Here is a 17,870-nt window from a genome sequence, read left to right as displayed (position 1 = left end):
TCAGAGCGACAAATGATTAACCAAGGAGGCAACTCAATAACTGAATACTTGGCATTCACATTGGGGACGAAAGTCAGATGGGAATGGATTCGGCCGCCTTACCGGGGCTTCTTGTGCTGCTTTCCCACTTGGGGAACCGAGTTGGGGTCGGCAATTGGCCTTGTGCATTGTCTGAAACACTGGTTACTGAGTTGTAAAGGTAGCAAATCATAAACCAAAGGGCAACTCAATAACTGAAATTTGTATATCGACAACTGGTTTACCAAATCTCAGAGCGACAAATGAATAACCAAGGAGGCAACTCATTAACTGTGTGCTGTCTCTCCCTCTAACCCAACCTTACTGTATGTACATAACCTACTTATATATGCATGACTTACCTGTTAGGGCCGTTGCCCCTTTAACTCGCCCTTTAGGGCCATTGCCCCTTTAAGACGCGCCCGAGCGTGATGACGTCACGCCACGTACTACGGGACGTGCGTCAGGCGGCTGCCGCCCCGACCCGGCTCGCCAGAAGGCCGCCGGCCCAGCATCTTCGGCCGCATCGAGCAGCCGCCGGGAGCACCGCTATCTTCCGCTCCCGCGGCAAGCACCGGCCCAGCCTGGCCCCCAGCTCTCTTCCGCTCCCGACTTAGGCCCCAACGGCCAGCGATGCAACTACCAGCAAACGCGACGACGTCACGACCCCGAGCGTGATGAGGTCATCACGCTCCCCACGGCACTGCAAGTTCATTCCTCGTGGAGCTGCCGCCGGAACAAGACCTGCGCCACGGTGCTCCTCGGTTGTATTGTCCCCATGCTTCAGTCTTGGAAATTGTTTGTCTGTGAGTATTTAGAATGCTATAGACGATTAGCGTACACTGTATGTTGTAGAAAATGTTTAGTTGTAACTTTTTCTGTCTAGTTGGTTAACTAGCAGCCGTATTTGATACACTATGTACAGGGCTAATTTAAAGAGAATGCCTTCCAGCTTGCTAAATGTACTGTGTTGCCCAGACGTACCTAAATTTGTGTATACATATCAATTATGCGTCTGTATACTAATGTGTCCTTCCATTTCTGTGTTGTATTTCAGTTTTACAATTAGAATCGTTCAGTAAAGCGTTACAAGAAAAGTCAAGCCTTGTGATTTTATTGGAAGATATCGAGTTGTTCGCTATCTGTCTAGCTCTGCATAGAATCGCGTTGCGAGGGCAGAACAGTAAAAAGACAGCAGCACAGCGGGCTCAAGCACAGGAAGATACCACTCAGCTACCATGAGTCTACGCTCAGGAAAACAATATACTCTAGAGGAAGTCGACCAGCCAATCGAGAAGAATGAGCCTCTCCCAGCAAACGAGGCCAAGTCACAGTCCTCCAAAGCATCCTCTAGAACATCTCGGCGGTCCAGCAGACCGTCGCCACCGACAGCTCTCCCAGCAAATGACGCCAAGTCACAGTTCTCTAAAGTATCCTCTAGGTCATCTCGGCGGTCCAGCAGACCGTCGTCATCGACAGCTTCTACAGCCGCCAAAGCACGTGCCAAGGCAAAGGCCACCCAAGCGCAATTGGCCTTCGCTGAAAAAGAAGCTGACCTCATGAAGCAGAGAGCCGACCTCGACGCTAGTGCGATGAAGCAGAGAGCTGACCTCGAAGCTAGTGCGATGAAGCAGAGAGCTGACCTCGAAGCTAGTACGATGAAGCAGAAAGCCGACCTTGTAAAGCAGAGAGCTGATATCGCTGCCATTCTCCACATTCTCCAAAGCCAGAGAGCTGCCGCTGCCGCTAAAGCCGAAGCCGCAGCTTATGAAGAAGATGAGGAGAGCGAACGCGGGGAGCCCAGCCAGGAAACATATGACCTGGAACAGCCCCTCAGTCCAGTGCAACGTACAAATGAGTATGTCCAACAACACTCCAAAGTGTTCCCAAAGGAAACATCCAGGTATCTCGACGTAGAACTAGCTACTCACCCCAGCAACAAACGGCCCGTTTTCGGAGACACTGAGCTCAAAAGAGAAGAAACGAGTAAGACCCACCTGCAGAGACCTCCACAACACTCGGCCAATCCAGCTAAGCAGTCCTCGCCCGAGCCGCAAGGCGCACAAGACTTCGCCAGGTACCTTACTCGCCGAGAATTGTTAAGTTCAGGCCTCCTAGAATTCGATGAACGTCCTGAAAATTATTGGTCATGGAGAGCATCCTTCCTGAGTACCACCAAGGACTTGAATCTGTCAGCCAGAGAAGAACTAGACTTGGTGATCAAGTGGCTCGGAGCCGAGTCGTCAAGGCAGGCGAAGAGAATTCGCTCAGCGCACATCCTCAATTCCACAGCAGGCCTCGACCTGGTTTGGCAACGTCTCGACGACTGTTATGGGACACCAGAAGTCATCGAACACGCACTGCTCAAGAAGCTTGAGGACTTCCCGAAGCTAACCAACAAGGATAATGTCGAGCTCAGAGAACTGGGCGACATTCTCCTCGAACTGGAGTGTGCCAAGGGAGAAGGTTACCTGACCGGCCTCTCGTATTTGGATACGGCTCGCGGGGTAAACCCAATAGTGGAAAAGCTCCCCCACAATCTTCAAGAGAAATGGATAGCTAAGGGATCCAAGTACAAGGAGGACAATGGAGTGGCATTTCCCCCCTTTTCTCTCTTCTCCAGGTTTGTCCAACAACAAGCAAGGGTGAGGAATGATCCAAGTTTCACTTTCTCCACCTCCAGCAGTTACGCTCCTTCGAGAACAGAGAAACCCACAAAGTACAGCAATAAAGCCTCTGTGAGTGTGCACAAAACAGATGTTCCAGCCGAACCCTCAGTCAACCAATCCAGTTCCGCTGAGAACAAAGTGGATGACCCGGACCGTCAGTGTCCGATACACAAGAAGCCCCACCCACTCAAGAAGTGTCGGAGCTTTAGAGACAAGCCTATTGATGAGCGCAAATTATACCTGAAAGAGAATCGCATCTGCTTCAGGTGTTGTGGGTCGACCATGCATATGGCAAAAGACTGCAAGGTGACAATCAAGTGCCTTGAGTGCAACAGCGAAAAACACATCGCGGCCCTGCATCCAGGTCCTCCTCCTTCAACCACCGAGAGCGCTGCAGTCGACAAAGAGGATAGCGGGGAGCAAAGCGAAGGCACATCTTCTTCGGTCACCTCCAAGTGCACAGAGGTTTGTGGAAACGCAAGCAGCCCATGCTCATGCTCCAAAATCTGCTTGGTTAAAGCATATCCTGCAGGGAGAAAGGAGAAAGCAATCAAAATGTACGCAGTGCTCGATGAGCAAAGTAACAAGTCTCTAGCGAGGACCGAATTCTTCAATCTCTTCGAAGTCAAGGCCAGCGCAGCTCCGTACACGCTAAAAACCTGCGCAGGGACAACAGAGACTACGGGTAGGAGAGTTGGGAACTTCACGATCGAGTCCATGGATGGGAAACTACAGCTTCCCCTCCCCACCCTAATTGAGTGTGACATGATGCCAGACGATAGGACGGAAATTCCCTCCCCAGAGGTCGCACGCTATCAGCCCCACCTACAGCCAGTCGCCGACAAGATTCCAGCTGTGGACCCGGACGCTCCAATCCTCCTGCTCTTGGGAAGAGACATCTTAAGGGTCCACAAGGTGCGCGAGCAAATCAACGGGCCCCACAACGCTCCTTATGCGCAGCGGCTCGACCTGGGATGGGTCCTCGTGGGTGGAGTTTGCCTGGGAACAGTCCACAAACCAGCGGATGTCAGCGTCCATAAAACGAACGTGTTACACAATGGTCGCACATCCTTTCTCAGCCCATGCCCAAACAGGATCCAGGTAAAGGAAAACTACGACGGCATGACGCAGCATCATAGGTCAACCTCCTCTGCCTGTGAGGAAGAGGCAGGCCTCACCGTGAGCACAGACAGCCTAGGATGCTCAGCGTTCGAAAGGTCCAAGGATGATGACAAGCCAGCACTATCCATGGACGACAAAGCCTTCATAACCATCATGGATGAGGAAGTCTACCAGGACGATGGACACAGCTGGGTGGCACCCTTGCCATTTCGCTCTCCCAGACGCCGCCTTCCGAGCAACAGGGAACAAGCCATGAAGCGCCTCTGCTCACTCAGGAGAACACTGGAGAAAAGGTTAGAGATGAAGGGCCATTACATAGAGTTCATGCAGAAGATGCTGGACAACGACCAAGCCGAGCCTGCCCCACCTCTGGAAGAAGGTAAAGAACACTGGTACCTGCCAACATTCAGTGTGTATCACCCACAAAAGCCAGGCCAGGTACGAGTTGTGTTCGACTCAAGCGCTGAATGCAAAGGGGTGTCCCTGAACGATGTACTCCTCAGCGGCCCAGACTTGAACAACACCTTGCTGGGAGTTCTCCTGCGGTTCAGGAAAGAACCCGTAGCCCTGACAGCAGACGTGCAGCAAATGTTTTATTGCTTCGTCGTCCGAGAGGACCACAGGGACTATCTCCGCTACCTGTGGTATGAGGACAACGACTTCAACAAGAAGGTGGTGGAGTACAGGATGAAGGTCCACGTGTTTGGAAACAGCCCTTCACCTGCTGTGGCTATCTACTGCATGAGGCGAGCCGCTCAGAAAGGCAAGCAAGAATATGGCTCCGACGCGAAGCATTTTGTTGAGAGACAGTTCTATGTTGACGATGGTCTTACCTCGGTTACCACACCTGAAGAAGCAATCGACCTCCTGACAAGAACCAGAGCGATGTTGGCAGAGTCCAACCTGAGACTACACAAGGTAGCATCGAACAGTGGACGGGTGATGGAAGCCTTCCCGGCAGAGGACCGTTCCAAGGATCTGAATGATTTGCACCTTGGGGTAGATCCTCTCCCCCTTCAACGGAGCCTGGGGCTCTCCTGGAACCTAGAAACAGACAGCTTCACATTCCTGGTGTCCCGTGAAGAAAGGCCATTCACGCGGAGAGGCGTCCTGTCCACGGTCAACAGTTTGTACGACCCTTTGGGGTTCGTAGCTCCCATAACAATGCAAGGAAAAGCATTAGTACGGGAACTCTCATCGGATCAGAGTGAGTGGGATGCTCCACTCCTCCCAGAAAAGGAAGCAAAATGGAACCTATGGAAGGAGTCCTTGAAGGCTCTCGAAGACCTGCGCATAGACAGGTGCTACATTCCAGGCTCGCTGTCTTCAACACAGAGAAGAGAGCTGTGCATCTTCTCAGACGCGTCCACAGTAGCGATAGGAGCTGTGGCCTACTTGAGAGTGGCTGACACCGACGGGAAATACCATGTGGGATTCGTTATGGGGAAGTCCAAGTTGGCCCCTCGGCCTGCCCACACCATTCCACGCCTCGAGCTTTGTGCAGCCGTGTTGGCTGTCCAACTGTACGAGTTGATCAGAGACGAGATCGACGTCGACGTGGGCGCCGCCAAGTTCTTCACGGACAGCAAGATTGTACTTGGTTACATCCACAACTCCACAAAAAGGTTTTATGTGTATGTTTCCAACCGGGTGACTCGTATCAGACGATCCACCCACCCCGACCAGTGGTGCTATGTCCCCACAGACCTGAACCCTGCAGACCATGCCACCAGGCCTATACCAGCAGCACACCTACAGCAAAGCAGTTGGTTCTCGGGCCCTGCTTTCCTGTCTAATGTCAATGCAGAGGAGACTCCTGAGCCCAATCCCTTCACCCTTGTGGAGCCCGAAGCTGATACCGAGATTCGGCCTGAAGTCACGACCCTGGCCACCAAAGCCTCAGAACCTCAGTTGGGCTCACAACGCTTCGAGCGATTCTCAAGCTGGAGACCACTCTGCCGAACCACAGCCCGACTCATTCACGTAGCAACATCCTTCAAGGAGAATTCGGACAACATAGAACGCAAGGGATGGAAATGTTCTAAAGAAGCACCCAGCACAAGTGAGCTTTCACAAGCCAAAGATGTGATCATTCGCTCTGCCCAGCACGATGTCTTCAAGGAGGAACTCAAACGCCGTGAAGAGGGACAGACATTCCCCAAGCAGAGCCCACTTAAAAAGCTCAACCTAGTTACAGACGAAGATGGTTTGCTCCGGGTCGGAGGGCGCATATCATCCGCAGACTTGTCAAGAGAAGAAAAGCACCCTCTGATCATCCCGCGCACCCATCACATTGCCACACTACTTGTGAGATACTATCATGAGCAAGTGGCTCACCAAGGGCGACACATAACAGAAGGAGCTATCCGAGCAGCCGGATACTGGATAATCGGGAGCAAGCGCCTGGTTTCTTCCGTTATCCACAAGTGTGTTACCTGCCGCAAGCTACGAGGGAGGTTAGAGGACCAAAAGATGGCAGACTTGCCCACCGACAGACTCACTCCAGAGCCTCCATTCACCAGCGTGGGCCTCGACGTCTTTGGGCCATGGACCATCATGACGCGTCGCACTAGAGGAGGTAGCGCAGGCAGCAAGCGCTGGGCGGTGCTCTTTACGTGCATGTCTACCAGAGCCGTGCATATCGAGCTGCTCGAATCCATGTCAACAGACAGCTTTATCAATGCCCTGAGGAGGTTTTTCTCTATCCGTGGTCCAGCCAAACTTCTCCGTTCTGACAGAGGGACTAACTTCGTGGGTGCCTGTAAGGAGTTGGACATCCACACGGACAATGCAGCGGTAGGAAGCTACCTCCAAAAGAAAGGATGCACGTGGGTGTTTAACCCCCCACATTCATCCCACATGGGTGGTTCATGGGAGAGGCTCATCGGTGTCGCCAGGCGTATTCTGGATGCCATGCTGCTTCGGACGGGACCCACTCGTCTCACACACGACGTCTTGAGCACTCTCATGGCTGAAGTCATGGCTATCATGAATGCAAGACACCTGGTGCCGGTGTCCACCGACCCAGACATGCCTGCAGTCCTCAGCCCAGCGATGCTCCTGACTCAAAAGATGAGTGCTATTTCAGCCCCCCCCGGAAACTTTGACATGGCTGAGCTACACAGGAAGCAGTGGAAGCAAGTCCAGTGCCTTGCAGACACCTTTTGGAAGAGATGGAGAGGAGAGTATTTGTCCACCCTACAGAACCGTAGGAAATGGACAGAAGACAAGCCAAACGTCAAAGTGAGAGATGTCGTCTTGCTGAAAGACAGCCAAGCACACAGAAACGAATGGCCAGTGGGACTGGTCGTCAAAACTCTGCCGAGCAGGGACAAGAGGGTCCGCAAGGTGGAGGTGAAGATCGTCAAGGAGGGGACTGTCAAAGTGTTTCTGAGGCCAGTCTCAGAGATCGTAGTCCTCCTTTCCGAAGAAACTTAGAGAACGGACTCCGAGTATGTCGCTGCCGAAGGACGTTCTCCTCAGGTTTATTTTGTGTCTGTAGTGGTACGAATGGGATCGTACCAAGCGGGGAGTGTGCTGTCTCTCCCTCTAACCCAACCTTACTGTATGTACATAACCTACTTATATATGCATGACTTACCTGTTAGGGCCGTTGCCCCTTTAACTCGCCCTTTAGGGCCATTGCCCCTTTAAGACGCGCCCGAGCGTGATGACGTCACGCCACGTACTACGGGACGTGCGTCAGGCGGCTGCCGCCCCGACCCGGCTCGCCAGAAGGCCGCCGGCCCAGCATCTTCGGCCGCATCGAGCAGCCGCCGGGAGCACCGCTATCTTCCGCTCCCGCGGCAAGCACCGGCCCAGCCTGGCCCCCAGCTCTCTTCCGCTCCCGACTTAGGCCCCAACGGCCAGCGACGCAACTACCAGCAAACGCGACGACGTCACGACCCCGAGCGTGATGAGGTCATCACGCTCCCCACGGCACTGCAAGTTCATTCCTCGTGGAGCTGCCGCCGGAACAAGACCTGCGCCACGGTGCTCCTCGGTTGTATTGTCCCCATGCTTCAGTCTTGGAAATTGTTTGTCTGTGAGTATTTAGAATGCTATAGACGATTAGCGTACACTGTATGTTGTAGAAAATGTTTAGTTGTAACTTTTTCTGTCTAGTTGGTTAACTAGCAGCCGTATTTGATACACTATGTACAGGGCTAATTTAAAGAGAATGCCTTCCAGCTTGCTAAATGTACTGTGTTGCCCAGACGTACCTAAATTTGTGTATACATATCAATTATGCGTCTGTATACTAATGTGTCCTTCCATTTCTGTGTTGTATTTCAGTTTTACAATTAGAATCGTTCAGTAAAGCGTTACAAGAAAAGTCAAGCCTTGTGATTTTATTGGAAGATATCGAGTTGTTCGCTATCTGTCTAGCTCTGCATAGAATCGCGTTGCGAGGGCAGAACAAACTGAATACTTGGCATTCACATTGGGGACGGAAGCCCAATGGGAATGTATTCAGCCGCCTTACCGGGGCTTCGGGTGATGTTTTCCCGCTTGGGGAACCGAGTTGGGGTCGTCAAATGGCCTTGTGCATTGTCTGAAACACTGGTTAATGAGTTGTCAAGGTAGCAAATCATAAACCAAAAGGGCAACTCAATAACTGAAATTTGAACATCGACAACTGGATAACCAAAAGTCAGAGCGACAAATCAGTAACCAAGGTGGCAACTCAATAAGTGAAATTTGAACATCGACAACTTGTTAACCAAAAGTCAGAGCGACAAATGATTAACCAAGGAGGCAACTCAATAACTGAATACTTGGCATTCACATTGGGGACGGAAGTCAGATGGGAATGGATTCGGCCGCCTTACCGGGGCTTCGGGTGTTGCTTTCCCGCTTGGGGAACCGAGTTGGGGTAGGCAAATGGCCTTGTGCATTTTCTGAAACACTGGTTACTGAGTTGTCAAGGTAGCAAATCATAAACCAAAAGGGCAACTCATTAACTGAAATTTGTATATCGACAAATGGATAACCAAAACTCAGAGCGACAAATGAGTAACCAAGGAGGCAACTCATTAACTGAATACTTGGCATTCACATTGGGGATGGACATCCGATGGGAATGGATTCGGCCGCCTTACCGGGGCGTCGGGTGCTGCTTTCCCGCTTGGGGAACCGAGTTGGGGTCGGCAAATGGCCTTGTGCATTGTCTGAAACAGTGGTTACTGAGTTGTCAAGGTAGCAAATCATAAACCAAAAGGGCAACTCATTAACTGAAACTTGAACATCGACAACTGGTAAACCAAAAGTCAGAGCGACAAATGATTAACCAAGGAGGCAACTCATTAACTGAATACTTGGCATTCACATTGGGGACGGAAGTCGGTTGGGAATGGGTTCGGCCGCCTTACTGGGGCTTCGGGTGCTGCTTTCCCGCTTGGGGAAACGAGTTGGGGTGGGCAAATTGCCTTGTGCATTGTCTGAAACACTGGTTACTGAGTTGTCAAGGTAGCAAATCATAAACCAAAAGGGCAACTCATTAACTGAAATTTGTATATCGACAACTGGTAAACCAAAACTCAGAGTTACAAATGATTAACCAAGGAGGCAACTCATTAACTGAATACTTGGCATTCACATTGGGGATGGATGTCCGATGGGAATGTATTCAGCCGCCTTACCGGGGCTTCGGGTGCTGCTTTCCCGCTTGGGGAACCGAGTTGGGGTCGTCAAATGGCCTTGCGCATTGTCTGAAACACTGGTTAATGAGTTGTCAAGGTAGCAAATCATAAACCAAAAGGGCAACTCATTAACTGAAATTTGAACATCGACAACTGGTTAACCAAAAGTCAGAGCGACAAATGATTAACCAAGGAGGCAACTCATTAACTGAATACTTGGCATTCACATTGGGGACGGAAGTCGGATGGGAATGGATTTGGCCGCCTTACCGGGGCGTCGGGTGCAGCTTTCCCGCTTGGGGAACCGAGTTGGGGTCGGCAAATGGCCTTGTGCATTGCCTGAAACATTGGTTACTGAGTTGTCAAGGTAGCAAATCATAAACCAAAAGGACAACTCAGTAACTGAAATTTGAACATCGACAACTGGGTAACCAAAAGTCAGAGCGACAAATCAGTAACCAAGGTGGCAACTCAATAACTGAAATTTGAACATCGACAACTTGTTAACCAAAAGTCAGAGCGACAAATGATTAACCAAGGAGGCAACTCATTAACTGAATACTTGGCATTCACATTGGGGACGGAAGTCAGAATGGAATGGATTCGGCCGCCTTACCAGGGCTTCGGGTGCTGCTTTCCCGCTTGGGGAACCGAGTTGGGTTCGGCAAGTGGCCTTGTGCATTGTCTGAAACACTGGTTCATGAGTTGTCAAGGTAGCAAATCATTAAACCAAAAGGGCAACTCATTAACTGAAACTTGAACATCGACAACTGGATAACCAAAAGTCAGAGCGACAAATGATTAACCAAGGAGGCAACTCAGTAACTGAATAGTTGGCATTCACATTGGGGACGGAAGTCAGATGGGAATGGATTCGGCCGCCTTACCGGGGCTTCGGGTGCTGCTTTCCCGCTTGGGGAACCGAGTTGGGGTCGGCAAATGGCCTTGTGCATTGTCTGAAACACTGGTTACTGAGTTGTCAAGGTAGCAAATCATAAACCAAAAGGGCAACTCATTAACTGAAATTTGTATATCGACAACTGTATAACCAAAACTCAGAGTGACAAATGAATAACCAAGGAGGCAACTCATTAACTGAATACTTGGCATTCACATTGGGGACGGAAGTCGGATGGGAATGGATTTGGCCGCCTTTCCGGGGCTTCGGGTGCTGCTTTCCCGCTTGGGGATCCGAGTTGGGGTGGGCAAATGGCCTTGTGCATTGTCTGAAACACTGGTTACTGAGTTGTCAAGGTAGCAAATCATAAACCAAAAGGGCAACTCATTTACTGAAATTAGTATATCGAAAACTGGTTAACCAAAACTCAGAGCGACAAATGATTAACCAAGGAGGCAACTCAGTAACTGAATACTTGGCATTCACATTGGGGACGGAAGTCAGATGGGAATGGATTCGGCCGCCATACCGGGGCTTCTTGTGCTGCTTTCCCCCTTGGGGAACTGAGTTGGGGTCGGCAATTGGCCTTGTGCATTGTCTGAAACACTGGTTACTGAGTTGTCAAGGTAGCAAATCATAAACCAAAGGGCAACTCAATAACTGAAATTTGTATATCGACAACTGGTTTACCAAATCTCAGAGCGACAAATGAATAACCAAGGAGGCAACTCAGTAACTGAATACTTGGCATTCACATTGGGGATGGAAGTCCGATGGGAATGTATTCAGCCGCCTTACCGGGGCTTCGGGTGCTGTTTTCCCGCTTGGGGAACCGAGTTGGGGTCGTCAAATGGCCTTGTGCATTGTCTGAAACACTGGTTACTGAGTTGTCAAGGTAGCAAATCATAAACCAAAAGGGCAACTCATTAACTGAAATTTGTATATCGACAACTGGTAAACCAAAACTCAGAGTTACAAATGATTAACCAAGGAGGCAACTCATTAACTGAATACTTGGCATTCACATTGGGGACGGATGTCCGATGGGAATGTATTCAGCCGCCTTACCGGGGCTTCGGGTGCTGCTTTCCCGCTTGGGGAACCGAGTTGGGGTCGTCAAATGGCCTTGCGCATTGTCTGAAACACTGGTTAATGAGTTGTCAAGGTAGCAAATCATAAACCAAAAGGGCAACTCATTAACTGAAATTTGAACATCGACAACTGGATAACCAAAAGTCAGAGCGACAAATGATTAACCAAGGAGGCAACTCATTAACTGAATACTTGGCATTCACATTGGGGACGGAAGTCGGATGGGAATGGATTTGGCCGCCTTACCGGGGCGTCGGGTGCAGCTTTCCCGCTTGGGGAACCGAGTTGGGGTCGGCAAATGGCCTTGTGCATTGCCTGAAACATTGGTTACTGAGTTGTCAAGGTAGCAAATCATAAACCAAAAGGACAACTCAGTAACTGAAATTTGAACATCGACAACTGGGTAACCAAAAGTCAGAGCGACAAATCAGTAACCAAGGTGGCAACTCAATAACTGAAATTTGAACATCGACAACTTGTTAACCAAAAGTCAGAGCGACAAATGATTAACCAAGGAGGCAACTCATTAACTGAATACTTGGCATTCACATTGGGGACGGAAGTCAGAATGGAATGGATTCGGCCGCCTTACCAGGGCTTCGGGTGCTGCTTTCCCGCTTGGGGAACCGAGTTGGGTTCGGCAAGTGGCCTTGTGCATTGTCTGAAACACTGGTTCATGAGTTGTCAAGGTAGCAAATCATTAAACCAAAAGGGCAACTCATTAACTGAAACTTGAACATCGACAACTGGATAACCAAAAGTCAGAGCGACAAATGATTAACCAAGGAGGCAACTCAGTAACTGAATAGTTTGCATTCACATTGGGGACGGAAGTCAGATGGGAATGGATTCGGCCGCCTTACCGGGGCTTCGGGTGCTGCTTTCCCGCTTGGGGAACCGAGTTGGGGTCGGCAAATGGCCTTGTGCATTGTCTGAAACACTGGTTACTGAGTTGTCAAGGTAGCAAATCATAAACCAAAAGGGCAACTCATTAACTGAAATTTGTATATCGACAACTGTATAACCAAAACTCAGAGCGACAAATGAATAACCAAGGAGGCAACTCATTAACTGAATACTTGGCATTCACATTGGGGACGGAAGTCGGATGGGAATGGATTTGGCCGCCTTTCCGGGGCTTCGGGTGCTGCTTTCCCGCTTGGGGATCCGAGTTGGGGTGGGCAAATGGCCTTGTGCATTGTCTGAAACACTGGTTACTGAGTTGTCAAGGTAGCAAATCATAAACCAAAAGGGCAACTCATTTACTGAAATTAGTATATCGAAAACTGGTTAACCAAAACTCAGAGCGACAAATGATTAACCAAGGAGGCAACTCAGTAACTGAATACTTGGCATTCACATTGGGGACGGAAGTCAGATGGGAATGGATTCGGCCGCCATACCGGGGCTTCTTGTGCTGCTTTCCCCCTTGGGGAACTGAGTTGGGGTCGGCAATTGGCCTTGTGCATTGTCTGAAACACTGGTTACTGAGTTGTCAAGGTAGCAAATCATAAACCAAAGGGCAACTCAATAACTGAAATTTGTATATCGACAACTGGTTTACCAAATCTCAGAGCGACAAATGAATAACCAAGGAGGCAACTCAGTAACTGAATACTTGGCATTCACATTGGGGATGGAAGTCCGATGGGAATGTATTCAGCCGCCTTACCGGGGCTTCGGGTGCTGTTTTCCCGCTTGGGGAACCGAGTTGGGGTCGTCAAATGGCCTTGTGCATTGTCTGAAACACTGGTTAATGAGTTGTCAAGGTAGCAAATCATAAACCAAAAGGGCAACTCAATAACTGAAATTTGAACATCGACAACTGGATAACCAAAAGTCAGAGCGACAAATCAGTAACCAAGGTGGCAACTCAATAAGTGAAATTTGAACATCGACAACTTGTTAACCAAAAGTCAGAGCGACAAATGATTAACCAAGGAGGCAACTCAATAACTGAATACTTGGCATTCACATTGGGGACGGAAGTCGGATGGGAATGGATTCGGCCGCCTTACCGGGGCTTCGGGTGCTGCTTTCCCGCTTGGGGAACCGAGTTGGGGTCGGCAAATTGCCTTGTGCATTTTCTGAAACACTGGTTACTGAGTTGTCAAGGTAGCAAATCATAAACCAAAAGGGCAACTCATTAACTGAAATTTGTATATCGACAACTGGATAACCAAAACTCAGAGCGACAAATGAGTAACCAAGGAGGCAACTCAGTAACTGAATACTTGGCATTGACATTGGGGACGGAAGTCCGATGGGAATGTATTCAGCCGCCTTACCGGGGCTTCGGTTGCTGCTTTCCCGCTTGGGGAGCCGAGTTGGGGTCGTCAAATGGCCTTGTGCATTGTCTAAAACACTGTTTAATGAGTTGTCAAGGTAGCAAATCTTGAACCAAAAGGGCAACTCACTAACTGAAATTTGAACATCGACAACTGGATAACCAAAAGTCAGAACGACAAATCATTAACCAAGGTGGCAACTCAATAACTGAAATTTGAACATCGACAACTGCTAAACCAAAAGTCAGAGCGACAAATGATAAAGCAAGGTGGCAACTCATAAACTGAAATTTTAAAATTGACAACTGGATAACCAAAAGTGGGAACTCATGTTTCGGACGGGCTTACAAACGGCAGGCTGACACCCGGGCTTCGCCTCCCTTGCGTAAGCGACCGTCTCCGAATCGATTAAAGGATTAAAATCGGAGTTCAGAGCGGGGAAACTTTTTTCCCAAAATCGGCCGAAAAATTAAATAATTCTCCTTTGCCGCCGGGCAAGGGGGCATTCGAACGGGCAGGGTAAGCCGCGTCTAACGGTGTAAAAACGGCTTGGCTCCGACGCGGGAGTGCGGAGATATGGCCGTTCAACTTGTACCGGAAGTACGGAAGGGGAAAGATTTGACCGCCTGTGGCCGAAAAAAGTGCCGGTGGTCGTTCACAAAAGTCAAATCCGTCCCGCTGATTTGACGCTTGTCATTTCTGGCCGGGGGGATTGGCGGGGTACCTGGAGAATGGTAGGAGGTGGCATTTCGAGACTTGGTCTGTTTTCCAGACTACTGTCAAGGGCCTCCAGGTCTGCAGAGACCGACCCGGGCTGCCGTCCAACCGACTTTTAACCCTTTTTGGGTGGAAATTTCATTCAATTTTTAACCAATTTTTGGGTTTTTGGTCGGGCTTAGAAACGGCAGCCTGACGCCCGGCAGAGGCCGGGACTTCGGCTCCCTTGCGTAAGGGACCGTATACGAAAAGATTAAAGCCGAAAAATCCGAGCTCAGAGCGGAAAGGTTTTTTCCCGAAATCGGCCGAAAATTAAAAAAATTCTCCTCTGCCGCCAAGCAGGGCGGCATTCGAACGGGCACGGGAAGCCACGTCTAACGGTGTAAAAACGGCTTGGCTCCGATGCGGGAGTGCGGAGATATGGCCGTTCAAAGTTGTACCAGAAGTACAGAAGGGAAAAGATTTGACCGCCCTTTGCGGGCCTCGGGTGATGCTTTCCGGCTTGGGAAAGTGAGTTGCTCCCGGCAAATTGACATGTGCATTTAACAATTTCGAGACATGACTAACCAAAACACGGAAGTCCGATGGGAAAAGATTCGGGCCCTTTAAGCGGGCCTCCGGTGATGCTTTCCCGCTTGGGAAAGTGAGTTGCTCCCGGGAAATTGACATGTGCATTTAACGATTTCGAGACATGATTAACCAAAACACGGAAGTCCGATGGGAAAAGATTCGGGCCCTTTAAGCGGGCCTCGGATGATGCTTTCCGGCTTGGGAAAGTGAGTTGCTCCCGCCAAATTGACATGTGTCATTTCTGGCAAGTGTCTCCGAACATAGTTTATGAGTTGGAGTTCGGGAAATCATTAACCAAGACAGAAGTCCCGATGAAGAAAAAAAAAAGGGCCATTTGCGGCGATTTGGGTGCTCCTGGTCGGATACAGGTGGCCGTTTGACCCGCTGATTTGACACTTGTCATTTCTGGCAGGGGGAGTTGGCGGGGTACCTGGAGAATGGTAGGAGGTGGTTTTTCGAGACTTGGTCTGTTTTCCAGATTACTGTCTAGGGCCTCCAGGTCTGCAGAGATCGACCCGGGCTGCCGTCCAACCGACTTTTAACCCTTTTTGGGTGGAAATTTATTTCCATTTTTAACCAATTTTTGGGTTTTTGGTCGGGCTTAAAAAACGGCAGCCTGACGCCTGGCAGAGGCCGGGGCTTTGGCTCCCATTGCGTAAGGGACCGTATTCGACCCGATTAAGCCCCGAAAATGGATCCAAATGTCGGCCGACCAAGTAAGCTTGCTGGGGAGAGAGGCTAAGTGCCGGGCTGGGCACCTCATTAACCAGTGAAAACTTTTGGCTGCTGGAGAGACTAAGTCCGAGCCTGGGCACATCATTAACCATAAATGAAAAAGGCGAGGCTGAGTCTGGAGCATGGCTAACTGATTAACCAAATTGGCAAGGCCCGGGCTGAAAGTGAGCGAGCGACCCGTGGCCAGGGGGCTGGATGGCGGGAGAGAATCTAACCCCCAAAATATGGAAGTCCGATGAGAAAATATTCGGCCGCCTTTTGCGGGCCTCGGGTGTTGCTTCCCGGCCTGGGAAAGTGAGTTGCTCCCGACAAATTGATATGTGCATTTAATGATTTCGAGACATCATTAACCAAAACACGGAAGTCTGATGGGAAAATATTAGGGCCCTTCAAGCGGGCCTCCAGTGATGCTTTCCGGCTTGGGAAAGTGAGTTGCTCCCGCCAAATTGACATGTGCATTTAACGATTTCGAGACATGATTAACCAAAACACGGAAGTCCGATGAGAAAAGATTCGGCCGCTTCACGCGGGCCTCGGGTGATGCTTTCCGGCTTGGGAAAGTGAGTTGCTACCGGCAAATTGACATGTGTCATTTCTGGCAAGTGTGTCAGAACATAGTTAATGAGTTGGAGTTTGGGAAATCATTAACCTAGTCGGAAGTCCCGATGAAGAAAAAAAAAGTGCCATTTGCGGCGATTTGGGTGCTCCTGGTCGGATAGAGGTGGCCGTTTGACCCGCTGATTTGACACTTGTCATTTCTGGCAGGGGGGGTTGGCGGGGTGCCCGGAGATTTTCGGGAACACGATTTTCAGAACAAAATTCACTCAGCGGGAGCACTTTGAAAAGGCCCGAAAAGTGTTACTTTGCTAAAAGGCTCATTTTATGAATATAGAGACCTTTCAAAGAGTATTGGAAAGTCATATTAAATTGGTTTTGTGGCTTTTATGACTTAATGACAAAAAACTCTAAGTGTGAATCTGAAATCGTAGACAGACAGCAGAAACATATAAATAATTCCAGCGTCTAAGTTTCATTTGCTGTCTGTCACACAGGTGCCTCTGAACCGGTCAGGGCCTGTGACCCCACTGAGCTTGTTTAATGGCTTATGCACACGCAGTGTTTGCACCAAGTTCCCCTGTGTTGTGCGCTCAGTGGGCCCGTCCAAGTCAGCAGAAACAAGATGTACATGCCAGCGTCTTTAAAGTTTCATTTGTTGTCTTGTCACACAGGTGCCTCTGAACCGGTCAGGGCCTGCAACCCCACTGAGTAGTTTGATGGTGCTAATGCACACGCAGTGTTTGTCAAAGTTCCACTGTGTTGTGCGCTCAGTGGGTCCGCCTAAAATGACAAGACAGCAGAAACATTCCAGTGAGTTTCATTTGATGTCTTGTCACACAGGTACCTCTGAACCGGTCAGGGCCTGCGACCCCACTGAGTTGTTTACTGGGGCTAATGCACAAGCAGTGTTTGTCAGATTCCACTGTGTTGTGCGCTCAGTGGGTCCGTCTAAAATGACAAGACAGCAGAAACATTCCAGTGAGTTTCATTTGATGTCTTGTCACACAGGTGCCTCTGAACGGGTCAGGGCCTGTGACCCCCACTGAGTTGTTTACTGGGGCTAGTGCGCTCAGTGGGTCTGTCTAAAATGACAAGACAGCAGAAACATTCCAGCGAGTTTCATTTGTTGTCTTGTCACACAGGTGCCTCTGAGCGGGTCAGGGCCTGTGACCCCATTGAGCTTTGTGACCAACGTATGCACACGCAGTGTTTGCAACGAGATTCCCCTGTGTCGTGCGCTCAGTTGGCCCGTACAACCGATTTGGTGACTCGCGTCCATAGTGGGAGTCCTCGGGCCGGCCCAGTATAGAGAGAGGCTGGTGTTCAGGCTTTTTCAGGGTTTCCTCTCGTTTCTGTCGCTGGTGACAAGACGGACATGCACACGGCGAGTCAGAGAGAGAGAGAGTGTCGGCGCAGCTCCCGGTGTTTTCTTCCTTGGCGCGCCCTTCTCTTTGTCCTTGTAACGCTCTCGCATGAGTCCGAGACGTCCTGTGATTCTCAGTGGTCCGATTCAAGCACCGGAGCGGGTGTCCGCCTCTCGAGGCCAAAATCTTGTGGTGAG

At 50.0% G+C, this 17,870-nt stretch overlaps 1 protein-coding gene across 1 annotated transcript; it reads left to right on the top strand.

Annotated features, from left to right (window-relative positions):
• Positions 1-317: 317 nt before the first annotated feature.
• Positions 318-8,145, top strand: LOC147116186 (uncharacterized). The gene is made up of 2 exons (XM_085990916.1): positions 318-824; positions 1,076-8,145. Exon 2 carries the CDS (start codon positions 1,257-1,259, stop codon positions 7,245-7,247), a length of 5,991 nt encoding a protein of 1,996 aa, XP_085847042.1. The 5' UTR covers positions 318-824; positions 1,076-1,256; the 3' UTR covers positions 7,248-8,145.
• The last annotated feature ends 9,725 nt before the right edge of the window (positions 8,146-17,870 follow it).

Source organism: Somniosus microcephalus, chromosome 6 (assembly GCF_052327205.1).
Source record: "Somniosus microcephalus isolate GS21.2 chromosome 6, FLI_Smic_1.0, whole genome shotgun sequence".
NCBI lineage: Eukaryota > Metazoa > Chordata > Chondrichthyes > Squaliformes > Somniosidae > Somniosus > Somniosus microcephalus.
This window is presented reverse-complemented; position numbering and strand designations above follow the sequence as displayed.